The 18,321-nt window shown below is 41.6% G+C and overlaps 1 protein-coding gene across 1 annotated transcript in view; it reads right to left on the bottom strand.

Annotated features, from left to right (window-relative positions):
• Positions 1-13,926, bottom strand: part of LOC311133193 (SH3 and PX domain-containing protein 2A-like) — a gene marked incomplete at both ends in the record, with an annotated part of 119,510 nt that extends 105,584 nt beyond the window's left edge. The window contains 2 exons of the mRNA XM_084166649.1: positions 11,664-11,744; positions 13,855-13,926. Coding sequence (XP_084022775.1) covers positions 11,664-11,744; positions 13,855-13,926 — 153 coding nt within the window. The remainder of the gene's footprint in view (positions 1-11,663; positions 11,745-13,854) is intronic.
• Positions 13,927-18,321: the final 4,395 nt, after the last annotated feature.

The following is an 18,321-nucleotide window of genomic DNA, read 5'->3' on the forward strand; positions in this document are numbered from 1 at the left end:
TTTAGTTGTGATACAAACGTTGGGCTATACTGTATGTTTTGATTTTAATACATTATAAGGCTGCATGATGCGACTGTAATGATGATTTGAAAAAAGTTGCATGAAAGGCATGAGCTCTGATTTGTTTCTTGTGCATGCTCCACATACTTCATCAGTCTCTCATTCACAATTTCACAAGCACTTGATAATATATTCTCACCAAGCCTCGAATTTTCCGGCGGCATCCCCCTTGTGTGGCCGTAATGCTCCCCCAAAAATCCATGCCTTTTGTGGCCAAAGATGCCGTTGTGCCCTTGGGCTGAGTTGTGCCCTTGGGCTTCGAAGCCCCTCTCACTCACATGGCTCTCTCAATTCTTATTAGCCAATGCCCGTCACGTGATCGGGTCCTTCTCACAGGCATCTCAGCTAAGAAGTATGCAACAAGTGAAGACAGACACGTCGGGGACGCAACTGCGTGCGACCCTCTTATCGAATTTTGAGGTGCACATTGAAGATGTTAGTAGAACTGTCCATAATTAACCTACTTTTCATCAGCCAACAAGATGAGTAGGCCTAACAAACAGCAAAAGCACTAGCCTATGTCAATCTAATATCCCCCATAGTACAAAGTTAACCTATTCTATTGGTCAACTTGTCCTTCTGTGCGAGAAATAAATATTCCAAACATACTCTGGGACAGTTGTGGGATGCGATAGATCCCAAATTAATACAACCACTCATATCAAAAAAATATTTTAAAAGCAATGAGGCTGATGCAACCGATCAGACCATTTAGCTTAAAATGATGATAAACTATTAGCTTATTTCTTCACATTATAAGCGCAGCAATGCACACACAGCAGTAGGCTATAGGCGCGAATGTTCCAAAATGCAATCAATTAGCGGGAAAACACTGTTCTCAAAAGTGACCGCATATGCGATTATGCATGCAATGCTTTATTATAAAGGTGCATTATTATGGTGAAAATTATCTTCCCCAAACTTGAAAATCATGTGCCGCCTATGTATGCCAGTTAGGCTCTACACTGGTTGTAAAGCGGATTAATGTGCTTAATGTTAAGAAGTTATTTGGCCACTTTAGTTGTGATACTAACCTTATCAAGACATATAGGCCTATGGCTAGACTACATGAGGTGTGCGACTATGATTTGAAAAAGTCGCAATAAAAAAGCATACGCTGTTTCTTGCCTTACTGCAGACGCTGGGAATCATTCACAAGTGAGACTACATAATTCACAAGTGATAGGCTAATATTGTCACCCATCAGACTATTCTCAATTTAATGTTGTCTTTACATATACAAAATAAAAAATTTGTTGAAATTTTGTTTTGATTTAGAATGGACCGTTATCATGCACCTGTGTTGGAACATGGAACATGGGAAGAAAAAAAAAATTATGCATTAAATAGCGAATGGAGGAAGCTTAGCAATGTGCTTTATATTAGGAAAGTTGATAAATAAATAAATAAATAAATAAATATATATAGTAGGCCTAGCCTATAGAAAGCTGATGGGATCCTCCTCTTTTTAAATAGAGGCCATCAAAATCTGTTTTCTCACGCAATTGCATAGCCTATAGAAATGTTGCGTAACATGAGCTCATGGGCTCTCATTAAGTATTTTGATTTGATTTTAGAAAAATAAATTGATGTCAGAGTGATTAGAGGGACATTAGAGTGCTGAGTACCAGGCAGTTAGCATGTTTGGTAGGCCACTAATGACCATCAGCAGCATCAGAGTTTGGAGAAGCCTAGTTACCTTGACTAAATGGTCACATGGAATTTGACTGCGGTTATGACTTGTGACTGCCGGTGTGGCGGTAATACGGTCACCTTAACAGCCCACCCGGGCCTTAAATTTGGCAGAAGCAATCGGGCCTGGGTAGGGTAAGGCCTGAACGTTGTGGGCATGGGTAGGGCTTAAAATTCATGCCTGTGAAGGGCTCTACTTTGACGGTAAGAGGTAAAAACTGAACATTAAGAGCTGTTTTGGTTAACCATGTTCTCTAAAGAAATGGGAAAATAGAAATGAAAGTTTCCCATGGCAACACTCTATTGACAAAAAAGCAGAGTTAACTCTACTAAAACCAGATTCAACTAATCTTGCAAAACAAGGCATAAAAAGATTTGCACTTACAGTAAGTGTGGCTGTAACAAAATATGGGATACGCCTACAGTTTGAGGCAAATCTATTTTAATGTCATTACTCTACACACACTGCCATGATGACATCCAGGGGTGTCATGCACCCCAAAAATCTGAGGGGGAACAAATTACATCAGGATGGCTGGGGTTTGAATTGGAGAATTTGGCATTTTTCAAACACCTGAAACAGCTTTGTCCTGCAATCTAGAGCCATAAATCATTATGCTTAATTCTATGTAAAACAAAATGTTTATTATTTAGCATATTTAAGCATACCTCTTGAGCATACCTCCTGACTGGTGGTTATTTTTTTATAGAAACTAAATATGGTTCTCCGCATATCTGCTCAAATTTAAAGGAATGCAAGTCTTATTCAGAACATTTAGTAATTGATTTATTTTCTAAAGTCTACCAACCTTCCCAACAGGCATGCCAGCTAAGATAGTTGGACAAGCTAGCTACTCTAACTTGACTGATAGCCTGAAATGGCTTCTTGGTAGCTAGTTATGAGGTTGGGAGATTTGGAACCTATCTGGGCCAACTTCGTAAAATTGCTAGGTGGCTAGTAATATTACAGAGAAACAATAAAAATGTTACAATTTTTTACATATATATTTTTTTAACAGGACAAATATGAGGGGGCATGTGCCCCTGTGCCCCCTATGGGCATGACACCTCTCATGAAATCTACAGAGTATTAAACTGTACCTTCACTAAAGCTTCAATAATCTCAAAATGTATTGCTATGAGTATATTGTGTTTCTGACTGACTGTGCCACAAACTCATTGTAACATGTTATCTGCATCTCTATGGGACATGGTAGCAGTAGTCTGCTCCCCACAGGCTGGGATAGTTCTCTCCACACCTCCAACAGATCCCTGGCAAACAGAGAACATTCCCAATCCCAGAGTGATGCTGGTATCCCCCCTAGGCACGACTGGATGTGCTCCAAACCTCACAGGACAGGTGGGAGACCACTCCTCATGGAAACAAAGTAACAGCTTGGAATCACAACTCCCTGTGCGAGCATTTCTCCTGTTTTTTTGTGTTACATGGACATTTGTGATACGGCAGCTTTAGTCATTTGACCAGGAGATTTCACATTTGTGTATACACTGTTTCTTTCCCAAAGTGTGCAATTAGGTTTAATGTGTTAAACGTGCTGTGTCAGCCAAGTCTACCCTTGGGAGAAATGTAAATGCCGTATAGCAACAGTTGCTTCTACATCTGTATTGCTTGCTGTTTGGGGTTTTAAGCTGGGTTTCTGTATAGCACTCTGTGACATCTGCTGATGTAAAAAGGGCTTTATAAATACATTTGATTGATTGATTGATTGATTGAGATTATGTAATCATGTCTCTAGCACTCTCTCTCGCACATTTCTCCTAAAACTTTCTCTCTATCCTTGTATCTCTCCCCCTCCATTTTGAGGAAACCCTGAGCTCTGGAGGTATTGATAGACATGTAATGGCAGGGATGTGAAAGAGATGAAAAGGCATAGAATGCACTGGTCTGCACTGTAAATGTAATGCTCAGTCACACCTTAAAATGTGTGTTTTGACATTAAATTCAAACAGCTATGTATTATATTTTACATTACTCCCTAACTGAAATGATTGCCAAAAGTCAATGACTAGGCTACTCAAGTATATTTCAGATTTCTTTACCCTAAAAAGCATATCTGAAGTGCAGGCATACAGTGAGGGAAAAAAGTATTTGATCCCCTGCTGATTTTGTATATTGACAAAGACATGATCAGTCTATAATATTAATGGTAGGTTTATTTGAACAGTGAGAGACAGAATAATAAATTGATTTGCATTTTAATGAGGGAAATAAGTATTTGACCCCCTCTCAATCAGAAAGATTTCTGGCTCCCAGGTGTCTTTTATACAGGTAACGAGCTGAGATTAGGAGCACACTCTTAAAGGGAGTGCTCCTAATCTCAGCTTGTTAACTGTATAAAAGACACCTGTCCACAGAAGCAATCAATCAATCAGATTCCAAACTCTCCACCATGGCCAACACCAAAGAGCTCTCCAAGGATGTCAGGGACAAGATTGTAGACCTACACAAGGCTTGAATGGGCTTCAAGACCATCGCCAAGCAGCTTGGTGAGAAGGTGACAACAGTTGATGCGATTATTCGCAAATGGAAGAAACACAAAATAACTGTCAATCTCCCTCGGCCTGTGGCTCCATGCAAGATCTCACCTCGTGGAGTTGCAATGATCATGAGAACGGTGAGGAATCAGCCCAGAACTACACGGGAGGATCTTGTCAATGATCTCAAGGCAGCTGGGACCAATAGTCAGCAAGAAAACAATTGGTAACACACTACGCCGTGAAGGACTGAAATCCTGCAGCGCCCGCAAGGTCCCCCTACTCAAGAAAGCACATATACAGGCCCGTCTGAAGTTTGCCAATGAACATCTGAATGATTCAGAGGAGAACTGGGTGAAAGTGTTGTGGTCAGATGAGACCAAAATCGAGCTCTTTGGCATCAACTCAACTCGCCGTGTTTGGAGGAGGAGAAATACTGCCTATGACCCCAAGAACACCATCCCAACCGTCAAACATGGAGGTGGAAACATTATGCTTTGGGGGTGTTTTTCTGCTAAGGGGACAGGACAACTTCACCGCATCAAAGGGACGATGGACGGGGCCATGTACCGTCAAATCTTGGGTGAGAACCTCCTTCCCTCAGCCAGGGCATTGAAAATGGGTTGTGGATAGGTATTCCAGCATGACAATGACCCAAAACACACGGCCAAGGCAACAAAGTTGTGGCTCAAGAAGAAGCACATTAAGGTCCTGGAGTGGCCTAGCCAGTCTCCTGACCTTAATCCCATAGAAAATCTGTGGAGGGAGCTGAAGGTTCTAATCCATTTATAACATTTCTGACATGCATTTTTCTGGATTTTTTTGTTGTTATTCTGTCTCTCACTGTTCAAATAAACCTACCATTCAAATTATTGACTGATCATGTCTTTGTCAGTGGGAAAATGTACAAAATCAGCAGGGGATCAAATACTTTTTTCCCCTCACTGTACATAAACATAAACCCAAAGAGAGGAGGGAGACAGAAAGAGACAGTGAATACTGTTCAGCTTTTTTGACAGAAAGAGGGTGGAAGAATGTTTTACAAAAAAATTCTAACTGAATTCCATTTGGTGGTTGTTTTCTAGCATCCACAATACAAAAAAAAAGTCATCCACACAGTCCTCCAGAGATTCAGCTGCTCACCCCTATTACAGAGGATGAATAGCACACATTGGACTGGTCAATACCTCAACAGTTTATTGATCCTGCATTCCTTTGCTTAACTCAGATGTGGGCCTGTACTGAACGTTTATCAAGGTTTCATGATTAGTAGGTTACCTTCACACTCAAAATGACCTCAAAGCTATTGGGATTTTGGATAGAAGTTTTAAAAAGTGAAGAAACTTGTTACGGAACCGGTTTACAGTATGTCAGGAGGAAACTAGGGCAGCAGACAAATTACAGTGCAGCCATGTTCTGATTCTGGTCCAACTCCTCAACCCAAAAATAAGGTGACTATGGGACCTTTAGAGGAGTTTCCATTCGAGCGGAGAGCGAAGGGAAAGTGGGCCAACTTGCATATGCCACAATCCCCCAGTAGAATGTCATGATCTCTGTGTTATGTCTTCTGTGGTCCAAGGGTGTGGAGCGGGGAAGATTACTTAGGGTAGAATCTCTGTTTGACTCAGGATCATTTCTGCGTAGCTTAAAATGTGTGGGTCAAAACATTTCCCTCAGACAGACACACCTGAGATGATGTTGTAGGAATGCAAGCTCAGCATCATTTTACACCCAACAAAATTAAAGCCTTTATTGAGCTACATTTCAGGAACTGGTGAGAAATGTGATGATTTATTATGTGTTTTTACACTCCACAGAGTACAAACTGTGAAGGCAGCAAAAGATGAGGGAAGAGTGAACCGGATGGGAAAATGGTTTCTAGTGATTTATGATTGCATCCATGAGGAGCAGCAGGGGCGGCCTGTTCAATAGGGCGATATGGGCGACGCACTGCCAAACGGGAAAAGGAAGGGATTTTTTTTCTAATCAATTATATCACGGCAACAGTAGTTATCAGTGTTGTAATCTATACGTCTGATCTGCCACAGTGCCACACTGCCACTAAATGTCGAATCAGGCTAAAGTCGTGCTTCAAATGGCTCCCCCCCCTTTTGGGGCGATTTCAGTCAGGTTGAAAATCGCCCAGAAGTCTGTCATAGACTCCCATGTAAAATCTATTTTTTTCAAATTTCAGAGCCTTCAATACAATCTCAATGGGTGTCTGTGGGCTTGCACTTACGCGCTTTCGTCATACGTTACGTAACCATGAACGTAACTGAGAAAAGAGTGGATTGTTTGAAAGAAGTTCCTTTTTGTCGGCGAACAAATGAAGATAAATTGGCAACGAAACAATTAGGACCTCCCACACCAAATTTAATAATTCAACAGGTTTCTACTAAAGGCGGAAAGTCCTACACCCGAGGATTTTCCAAAAATTGGTACGAACGAAAAAAGACATTGCCACTCACTCAACTGGATGACGAGGGATACAGGCTAGCTGTCCGCCGTCACAACGATGAGGTTAGTGTTGATAATCACAAGTTTACTGGATGTGGATATGGTGTAATAAAGGCAGTTTATTCAGAGGTAAATATATCTGGAATCGCGTTCACGGACCCGTTCGTCAAACTCTTAGGGAGCTATAAATTAAGCCCCATTACTTACCATATCAGATAAGAGAAATTGCTGCAGCTACATATATTTTACATCCTGGCCCTACATAGTTCACTATTTGCATCACTTACCAAAATATTACATGTGGTCATATATGCTTGGAAATTGGAGATGCCATAGAACGTCAAAAAAGTAAACATTGCTGGAGACACATTGCCGTTTTGGAGAAGACATCGCGTTTGCTAGCGAAGAGATTTGTTGTGGCAAATGAACTTGGGCTGGGAATTGCCAGGAACCTCACGATAAGATATATGCATCAGCATTGCGAGTCTCATGATTCTATACGTATTGCGATTCGATACTGTGATTTTATTGCGCACCATATGTCTGTTGCAGAGGGATCAGAAAGCCATGAGAACGAGTTTTGATCAGTCATGGAAATAAAAGTGCTGAAAACAAATTGGCTCCCAATGTGAAAAGATTGAGAACAAGCTATGAAGGAACAATAATGGTGTTTTGGTGCAGGTACAGCCAACTAGCGCTAAAATATTGCGATATTGTCAATACAGTATATCGTAAAGTATCACTATGTAACTCGATTTCTTTCACCCCAATCCCTCAAATTAACGGTAAATAACTGAATTGTTTGCCCCACATTTAGCTAAGATGATTAGCTAGCCAGCTAAAATGTTTTATTTAGTTAGCAGTCGCATCTACAATAGTTTACTGTCAATAACATGTCTCCAAAAATGACGTGGTGTCTCCAATTGTGTTGACATTTTACAATTGCAATGCGCATCCATGAGTATCCACTTTCTGTAGCTCAGCTGGTAGAGCATGGTGCTTGTAACGCCAAGGTAGTGGGTTCGATCCCCGGGACCACCCATACACAAAAATGTATGCACGCATGACTGTAAGTCGCTTTGGATAAAAGCGTCTGCTAAATGGCATATTATTATTATTATTATTATTATTATCTGAAGAGAGCCCCGAAACATTGTGTGCAGACATTTTATGCAATAAATGAAGTAGGTTCAATCTAGTAGTTCTGATCTTCTGATTGGTCCTGATGAGTTGGGCGAGGTCACCTCCAGGCTACTGTCACTGTTGCATTGGCTCTGAGTCGGGTTCTCTGTCTTCAAATGTTCAGCCTAAGAGAGGGGATTTTTGTGTGTGTGTGTGTGTGTGTGTGTGTTTAACAGTGATGATGTGTGTGTGTGTGTGTGTGTTTAACAGTGATGATGTGTGTGTGTGTGTGTTTGTGTGTGTGTGTGTCCTCAGAGCAAGAACTCGTGAGTTGGAAGAACTGAGAGGCCTATGGCGTGGGTGTTGTCCTTGGCCACCTGCTGACAAGGCTGACAAGATAGGACCCTTTTGTCCATTGTTATTGGATAGGAACAGAACTTATAACCAGCTCCTGACCTAAATAGATATTAGCACAACATTTTACTCAACATATCATATTCCATATTCACTATAACAAATATATTTACTACGACATTAGCAAGAACCGCCACATCCTCAGCCGGCTAATCCAGTGTGTGAAGTTTTGCGGAGTGTTTGAGTTAGCTTTGCGAGGCAAAGATGAAACTGAGGGCTCCACCAACCCTGGTAAGCCAACACTTTTGAGATCAGTCAATAAATGCTTCTGGTATTGACTTATATGCTGCCCCTGTCTTCATGTTGTTGCTGGACATATCTTTTTTTAAATGTGTGTAGGTCACCTAAATCATCAGAAAAATTGCCCCTCCTGAGAATTTTTCAGGAGCCGCCACTGAGGAGCAGTAAAGAGCTCTGATGAGTGTGCTAGAGAGTTTGGCAACATTAGGAGTAAGTGTACTTAAACCATCACCATACTTCCATGGGAAACTTTATCTAAAAGACAAATGACTAGCTAAGCTAGTAAATACTGGCTAAAAATACTACACCGCTAGCTGTCAGGAGCTACTGCATCTTGAAGACAGACAACAACTATGACAGGCAATTTCATAAACACATGAAAAATGTACGGCTTCACGTTACAACTGACTACACACCATCTACAAAGTATTGAGTTGAGATGTAATTATTTCATAATAGAAAAAGTATATTATGATCCCATGGCGAGCCAGAGAGTGCAAAGCATGTTCCTGTTCCCTGCCAGCTTCTCATTGATGAGTGTAATTGTGCTTAAAGGACAGAGAACATAGCTGAGCCACAGATGAACTGTAGGTGTCTGTTGGCACCATGGCACAAACACTAACTCAAACAGACAGGGTTTGTGTCTCCTTAGCAGAAAACAATAATTGAAGAGAGAAATCAGACGAGCCACTAGAAGATTTCATAGAATAGAGAGGAATGAAGGAGTGGATCATGTATACTAACTATTGCTAGATTTCTACAACACTAGTAGCCCAAAAAAAGTACAGTAAAATGTCATAATGTTAGATGATGTATGTTGAAAAACAAACTAATGGAAACCTACAGTACATCACCAAAACACAGCAAGAAACTGTGAATGAAGTCCTCCCGAGTGGCACAGCAGTCTAAGGCACTGCATCTCAGTGTTGCGGCATCACTACAGCCTGGGGATCAAACCCCAGGCTGTGTCACAACCAGCCGTGACAAGGAGTCCCATAGGGAGCGCACAATTGGCCCAGCGTCGTCTGGGTTAGGGGAGGGTTTGGCCGGGGGGGCTTTACTTGGTTCAAGGCGCTCTAGCGACTCCTTGTGGCGGGCCGGGCACCTGCAAGCTGACTTCAGTCATCAGTTGAACGGTGTTTACTCCGACACATTGGTGTAGCTGACTTCCGGGTTAAGCGAGTGGGTGTTAAGAAGCGCGGCTTGGCGGGTCATGTTTCGGAGGAAGCATGACTCGACCTTTGCCTCTCCCGAGCCCATTGGGGAGTTGCAGTGATGAGACAAGATCGTAGTCATGAAATTGGGGAGAAAATAAATACAAATAAATTTAAAAACTGTGAATGAGAGGCTAGGACAACTGGGGGATCATGTAGTAGCAGGAAACGGCACCCTTATCTCTCTCTCATCATCTTTGGTGGTCATTTCACTCCCCAGTGGCCATCCCTCATTCCTGGTCATGACTTCCCCTTCATTCCACCCAGTGCATGTTGGGATTGGGCATGCCGTCTCCTCAGCTGGATCCTATACCCCCCACGGAGGTCGCAAATCTCACTGGCCTGGAAGAAGGACGTCCAGGAGACTCAATCACTCCATCAGTGTTCAGTGTTTTCATCTACAGATCTATAAAGGACACCAGCAAGAGTAGCAGCTGCTATTGCGTCAGCTAATGGGGATCCTAATAAAATACGAAATACCAAGCCTGTGTGAAATTGTCATTCTCAAATTGGGCTACAATAGAATTAAGCTCTAAACTTACTTGCTTACGCAAAAATACAAAACATTGTTCAGATGAGGACTTGGAGATGTTGGTGAAGATAACTAACCCTGTTACTGTAATGTTATAATTGTGGTTGTGAGAGGCAAGTGGAGAATCCATTTCCTGGATCATCCAATGAATCTGCCCTTCTTCCTGTACCTTGTCCCACAATGATAAAATATACATCTACACCATATACTTTCAGTCAGTGCATACAATATGAGGGCTAAACAACACCATAACTGACTAATGGACCATCCTGTATGACTATGTTCAAAGGCCTATAAGGGACTTGTAAAAGGCAGTATCTCCACCCATTCTTTGTGTGGACAGCTGTTGACCGGTGCTCCTCACTGATTAGCACAGACAGTGAGCCAGAGCCAGCAGTAGTGATCTCTGGACAAGACTAATATTTACAGAGACAGAGACAGAGACAGGGGAGAAGCTATGTTTCCATCAAACCGAGCAGGATAGCAGGATTTTCCTGGCTATTAGCAAGGGCCCCTGGAACAAAGGGTTTCCTCTGCCGCCTTCATCACAGTCACGAGACCTGTAATACAGTCTGGCTGGACAGAACAAGGTTTTACTGGCCATTATGTGGTCGTCTGACCTACCTTCTTAGAAGCACAGTGTAAGTCGCTCAGGATAAGAGCCTCTGCTAACTGTAAAATGACATTTAACTAAAATGTAAAATGTAATGAGAGAGTTTCAGATAGTGTTTCACAGAGACCTACCATCACTGAGACAGGAGAGCCCACCCTGTTCAGAGTTGTGGCCTCCCCACATTCATGTGTCTTTATGGGTTTCAATTGGAATGTTTGGGATCAGCAGCCCAATAAGTTTCTCTCGAGGGCATTGATGTCCCTCCAACCGATTAAGGGGCAACTTCACCCCACATCCAATCTCTCAGCCTGAGGTCATTTTTTCCTCTCTCACCACTATTCTGCAGGACGTATGACGCATGTGCGATGGGATTTTCCCTACTTCCGTCAGGCACCAGTGGTCTTTAATGGGATCTTTCAGTTGGGGCTTCCCCTGATTGAAATACACTGAGAGCATTGAGGTTTGACTCCCCATTGAGCACCAGATGGCCATCACAAAAAAATCATGTTGGTCTCATCTCATAGAGAACCTCATAGCAATGTCTTTTGCAACATATTGTAATATATCATAAGTATTATGATCCATTTAGAGGACAGCCGGTCAGTTTGATAAGAAATCCATAGAACCTCTATGGACAGGGTTGGGAAAAGGTGAGTGAAGAAATGTATGCATGGAAAGAAAAATAGCTGCGTGAGATGTTAAAGCGTACAGATTCACTGTTTTTAATACAAGTTCCCGTTACTATAAATTTAAGAGGATTGAGTACATGATCAAACAGCTACTGGAGAATGGTTCTACATCATTGTGCTATGGTGGAACTTACCTGGAGATCAAAGAATTTGCTGTATCTCCTGGAGATGACATGAGAGGTGGAGTCAGAGTATGTGACATTGATGAGGTACACCTACAGAAGAAAACAAACAAGGAAGATTAATTAACAACAAAGTCACATTCATCAAAGACACATAATAACACTTAGTTTTGACTGACCCCAAATTTACATAGAGTATTCCCTTCAGACTAAACTTCAAGAGGTCAAGTTTACTCATTATGCCTGTCTGTCTGCACACACCTCATTTGAATCCTGTTGTGGGGTCATAGAGGGGGTCAACAGGTTTTAACCATTTGCCACTTTATTCTGGGTTGATATTCAAACAATTCAAGCAAATAATCCAATATTCACACTTCATTGGCTCTTACTTTGATAGTAACTCGAGCTAGTTAGAATACATTTTCTAGTATTTTACAATCTTGTTTTGTCAGACTCTAGTCTACAGCCATGGCATAAGCTCCACAGGGGGCTGTTGGCTATAACTATATGGCTAGAGTGGGAGCTCTCCCTGGCACTCACTATGTGCCACAAACACTTGGGCACACCCTTTCTTCTACTGCAGATGCAGGAACATATGCTATTGTTCAGCATTTGCATGTGAGTTCTGAGTGTTGTTACACATTGCTACAATCTGTAAAGATGTAAGTGTCCTATTTGAAATCAAGTCTTGATTTTACAGCATAGTTCACTACAGAAATAGTGTGTTGCAGGGTGGAACATGTTCCTGTGCAGTTAATTGAGTGCTGACGGCATGACCAAATGCTTTGGATTATGTGTTTAGAAAACAGTGCCTTAAAGTGTGGTAAATACAGTACCCTTTGAGAATGTCTAAGAGAATGCATAGAGAGTACATGTTTAGCTGTGCAGTAAATGGTAATGTCAGTTCAGACACCTCATTTGTTCGTATGACACACATTTAGTATATTTATTATGGCAGTGTTTTGGGCACTAGAGACTCATTCAACACATCATCAAGAAAGGTCCTCTCAAGCCCAATATAATACTGCTGAATGTACAATACAGATGTAGGATCTTAATTTGAGACAGTTTGATACAGTAGAAAAATAATCCTGCAGCAATATTCACTACATGTTTTACAATCCCTGCATTTTAGGAAAGTTCTCCTGGCACATGATGATCAAATTAAGATCCTACATCTGTACAAAACAATCACATTCTGGTGTTGTTATTGGACTGAATAAAATCCAACATGGTATCTGACCATATCCACATCACGCAAGTCAGCATAATATCTGCATGGCTAGCACATTCTCAAGACTTTGTCAAAGGTCAGATTCCACAGAATATCTCCATGCTGGCAGGACATTAAGCAAAAACACCTGACATTAAAGCTATGGTATGTGGAGACTGTTATTACTTATTCTTACTAGCTAAAATCACAAGGACATAGGACTTTGTCCAAGGCAAGTGAAACAAAGGGTTGTCAATACTTGGCAATGTCCCATTTGGTTTATATATAGTATAGATAATCCTTTAGTTTTAACAACATTTATTTTTGGACTGGAGGTGATTGAAATTATCTGAAAGAAACGGTCTTCAATCGCTAAGTACAGCGGTAATAATGTAGTTGCCAAGGGCTCTCTGAGTTATTGTGTCCAGTGTCCCTCTCTCATGCAAGGAAGTCACACTGGAACCTTGGACACAAAAGACAAAGGTTTGCTTCTTTCCTCTCTCTAAAACAGGATAAGCATTTTTCAGTTGCTTAGCTCATAGATAATGAGATTTGATTTATGTTTACCTCACTGGACTTCCCAGGCCAGCAGCATCTCCTAATGTGACACCCCAGGGGGAAGGCTTTGCACTGGGTTTAGGGACCTCAGGGAGTACTGGTTACATTGATCCTCTCTCTGCTTAATTAATTAACTCTGCTTAATTAATCCTATTGGACCTGGTGGACTCATTTATTTTCCTCCATAGAGACTAGCATTGTTCCCACTTGTCCAGGGGGCATTTAATTCTGCAATATGGATAACTGAAGTTCTTACTTATTTTGACAGCAGAATCACCACAAACGTCTAATAAAAGAATAAGCATGTGCACGTATTTACAGTGATAGCTCAGACAAAACTTCAATTCATTGTTTATGACCATGAAGCACAAGCCAAGTGTCTGACACTGGCAGAGACAAATAGAGTACTCACATAACAAATAGAGTACTCACATAATGTTTGGAGGGATTCCGCCTCTTCTGCACATCCACAACTTTCACTTCAAGGACCGTTCGGAACTGCATCTTGAACTTCAAAAATTATCATACAATCCTGTGATCCAGCTGGCAGAAAAAAATGTAGTAATGTGGGGGCATTTAAGCTTCTCTTATTGTCAAAAATAAAGTTTTAGCAGGTCAATCTATCAAAGCGCAAATCTCCCTAAAAATACATAATGTAGGCCTAAAAGAAACGTCCATGTTTGTCAAGTAAAGTTTGGCGTAGCAACGCGCGTAATGGAGCCAGCTGCCTGTCGCCAGTTATTTTTGCAGAGCAAGAAAAACTGTAAACAGCACACTGAATAGAGGGAGGGTAGCGGATTGGCGAGCGCATAATGCAGAGCACTGCTCAGCCTCAGCCCTCCTTTGAAGAAAGTAGGTTGGACCTTCTGTTCTTCTTGTTGTTCTTCTTCTTCTTTGGTATAATGGCGTTTGCACATTTTGTTTGTGCATGCCGCGTTTATATGTGTTCAATCATTTTACATTTTGTGATACAAAAATAAAAATGATGATACAACATTTTAATATTAATAATAATTGCACCACCAACTAATCCTACACCAATATAGAACTATATATATATATATATATATATATATATATATATATATATATATATATATATATATATATTTTTTTAAATACACCATCCCATTCCCCTACTTTGACCCTTTCTGCTCCTGCAACATGCCATCGGCCTGGGAGAACGGGACACCACCACTCAACACACCCTCTAACTCTTCTGAAGTCAAATCTTATATACCCAAATACTTCTCTGCAGCTGCCACCACAACATCTATTTGCTGTGATTTACATTCTATTTCTGCGGTACAGTTGATAACCACTGCTATGAACGCTAAGCAGTCAACCTTACTGAAGCACATACAGTGAGGGAAAAAAGTATTTGATCCCCTGCTGATTTGGTATGTTTGCCCACTGACAAAGAAATGATCAGTCTATAATTTTAATCGTAGGTTTATTTGAATAGTGAGAGACAGAATAACAACAAAAAAATCCAGAAAAACGCATGTCAAAAATGTTATAAATTGATTTGCATTTTAATGGGGGAAATAAGTATTTGACCCCCTCTCAATCAGAAAGATTTCTGGCTCCCAGGTGTCTTTTATACAGGTAACGAGCTGAGATTAGGAGCACACTCTTAAAAGGGAGTGCTCCTAATCTCAGCTTGTTACCTGTATAAAAGACACCTGTCCACAGAAGCAATCAATCAATCAGATTCCGAACTCTCCACCATGGCCAAGACCAAAGAGCTCTCCAAGGATGTCAGGGACAAGATTGTAGACCTACACAAGGCTGGAATGGGCTACAAGACCATCGCCAAGCAGCTTGGTGAGAAGGTGACAACAGTTGGTGCGATTATTCGCAAATGGAAGAAACACAAAATAACTGTCAATCTCCCTCGGCCTGGGGCTCCATGCAAGATCTCACCTCGTGGAGTTGCAATGATCATGAGAACGGTGAGTAATCAGCCCAGAACTACATGGGAGGATCTTGTCAATGATCTCATGGCAGCTGGGACCAATAGTCAGCAAGAAAACAATTGGTAACACACTACACCGTGAAGGACTGAAATCCTGCAGCGCCCGCAAGGTCCCCCTGCTCAAGAAAGCACATATACAGGCCCGTCTGAAGTTTGCCAATGAACATCTGAATGATTCAGAGGAGAACTGGGTGAAAGTGTTGTGGTCAGATGAGACCAAAATGGAGCTCTTTGGCATCAACTCAACTCGCCGTGTTTGGAGGAGAAGGAATGCTGCCTATGACCCCAAGAACACCATCCCAACCGTCAAACATGGAGGTGGAAACATTATGCTTTGGGGGTGTTTTTCTGCTAAGGGGACAGGACAACTTCACCGCATCAAAGGGACGATGGACAAGGCCATGTACTGTCAAATCTTGGGTGAGAACCTCCTTCCCTCAGCCAGGGCATTGAAAATGGGTTGTGGATGGGTATTCCAGCATGACAATGACCCAAAACACACGGCCAAGGCAACAAAGGAGTGGCTCAAGAAGAAGCACATTAAGGTCCTGGAGTGGCCTAGCCAGTTTCCAGACCTTGATCCCATAGAAAATTTGTGGAGGGAACTGAAGGTTCGAGTTGCCAAACGTCAGCCTCGAAACCTTAATGACTTGGAGAAGATCTGCAAAGAAGAGTGGGACAAAATCCCTCCTGAGATGTGTGCAAAGCTGGTGGCCAACTACAAGAAACGTCTGACCTCTGTGATTGCCAACAAGGGTTCTGCCACCAAGTACTAAGTCATGTTTTGCAGAGGGGTCAAATACTTTTTTCCCTCATTAAAATGCAAATCAATTTATAACATTTTTTACATGCGTTTTTCTGGATTTTTTTGTTGTTATTCTGTCTCTCACTGTTCAAATAAACCTACCATTAAAATTATAGACTGATCATTTGTTTGTCAGTGGGCAAACGTACACAATCAGCAGGGGATCAAATACTTTTTTCCCTCACTGTATCACTCGTTGGCCTATCTCTCTGTGCTGGCACAGATCCACTACTCACAGGGATCCTCTCAGGATCCCTCACCCTTGACCCATCCTCCTCTACTTTCTTCACTGTCTGATGAGACAAAAATAGAGCTTTTTGGTCTAAACTCCACTCGCCGTGTTTGGAGGAAGAAGAAGGATGAGTACAACCCCAAGAACCCCATCCCAACCGTGAAGCATGGAGGTGGAAACATCATTCTTTGGGGATGTTTTCTGCAAAGGGGACAGGACGACTGCACCGTATTGAGGGAAGGATGGATGGGGCCATGTATCGCGAGATCTTGGCCAACAACCTCCTTCCCTCAGTAAGAGCATTGAAGATGGGTCGTGGCTGGGTCTTCCAGCATGACAACGACCTGAAACACACAGCCAGGGCAACTAAGGAGTGGCTCCGTAAGAAGCATCTCAAGGTCCTGGAGTGGCCTAGCCAGTCTCCAGACCTGAACCCAATAGAAAATCTTTGGAGGGAGCTGAAATCCATATTGCCCAGCGACAGCCCCGAAACCTGAAGGATCTGGAGAAGGTCTGTATGGAGGAGTGGGCCAAAATCCCTGCTGCAGTGTGTGCAAACCTGGTCAAGACCTACAGGAAACGTATGATCTCTGTAATTGCAAACAAAGGTTCCTGTACCAAATATTAAGTTCTGCTTTTCTGATGTATCAAATACTTATGTCATGCAATAAAATGCAAATTAATTACTTAAAAATCATACAATGTGATTTTCTGGATTTTCGTTGTAGATTTCGTTTCTCACAGTTGAAGTGTACCTATGATAACAATTACAGACCTCTACATGCTTTGTAAGTAGGAAAACCTGCAAAATCGGCAGTGTATCAAATACTTGATCTCCCCACTGTTTATGTAGATATAACAGCAGAAGGGTTCACACATGGTGTGGATCATATGTATAAATCTATTCCCAAAACCAAAATGTTCAAGAACAAGCCATACATATTCCCACTCTAAGCGGTCAAAGGCTTTCTCTGCATCTATGATAACACTGCACAAGGGGTATCCAGATTGGGAGCCTCAGCAACCACATGAAACAGGCGGTGCATGTTATCAGCTGCCTGATGACCCTTAATAAAGCCTGTTTGGTCAGGATATATGAGCTTCAAAACTTGGCTTCCTCACATATCAAACAAACTGAACAAGCAATTTCTCTCTATGCAGATATATTGCTCTATGTCGCAAACGCTGAGAAATCCCTCCAACCAATAATGTCTATTTTCACAGCATTCAGCTCATGGTCTGGTTACGAGATCAGCGAGTCCAAATCAGCTCTACTACCTCTTAACACTGCTATGGGAAGCGTGCAACTACCACCCATTATCCCAGTGAAGAATCAAATCACCTACTTAGGCCTTACCATATCCCCCTCTATTCACACTACTTGCACAAATAACTATTTAGAAACCTTTCAAAAGGTTCAAAAAGACAGAAAAAGATTGTCTGTTATGCCCACTTCTTTGTATAATAGAATCTCAATTATTAAAATGAATGTCCTCCCTCATATCGATTTTATGAGTTCCATATTACCACTGCCTCCTCCTATAGACTATTTGTCTAATCTTGACTCTGTCATAAAGAAGTTCATTTTGAGGGAAAAGAGACCACAGATTAAATATGCAACACTACAGAGAACAAAAGCATCAGGTGGACTTGCAGTTCAAAATGAATACCACCTATCATTCCAAATGAATTTCCTGAAGACCTGTTTAAACCCAAAGGCTTCTGTTCCATGGCATGCTATAGAAGAGTCAATAGTTTATCCAATTATACTGAACAAAAATCTAAACGCAACATGCAACAATTTCAAAGATTTTGCTGAGTTACAGTTCACATAAGGAAATCTATTAATGAAATAAATTCATTAGGCCCTAATCTATGGATATC

This window comes from Coregonus lavaretus (assembly GCF_964263955.1).
Source record: "Coregonus lavaretus genome assembly, chromosome: 1".
Classification (NCBI taxonomy): domain Eukaryota; kingdom Metazoa; phylum Chordata; class Actinopteri; order Salmoniformes; family Salmonidae; genus Coregonus; species Coregonus lavaretus.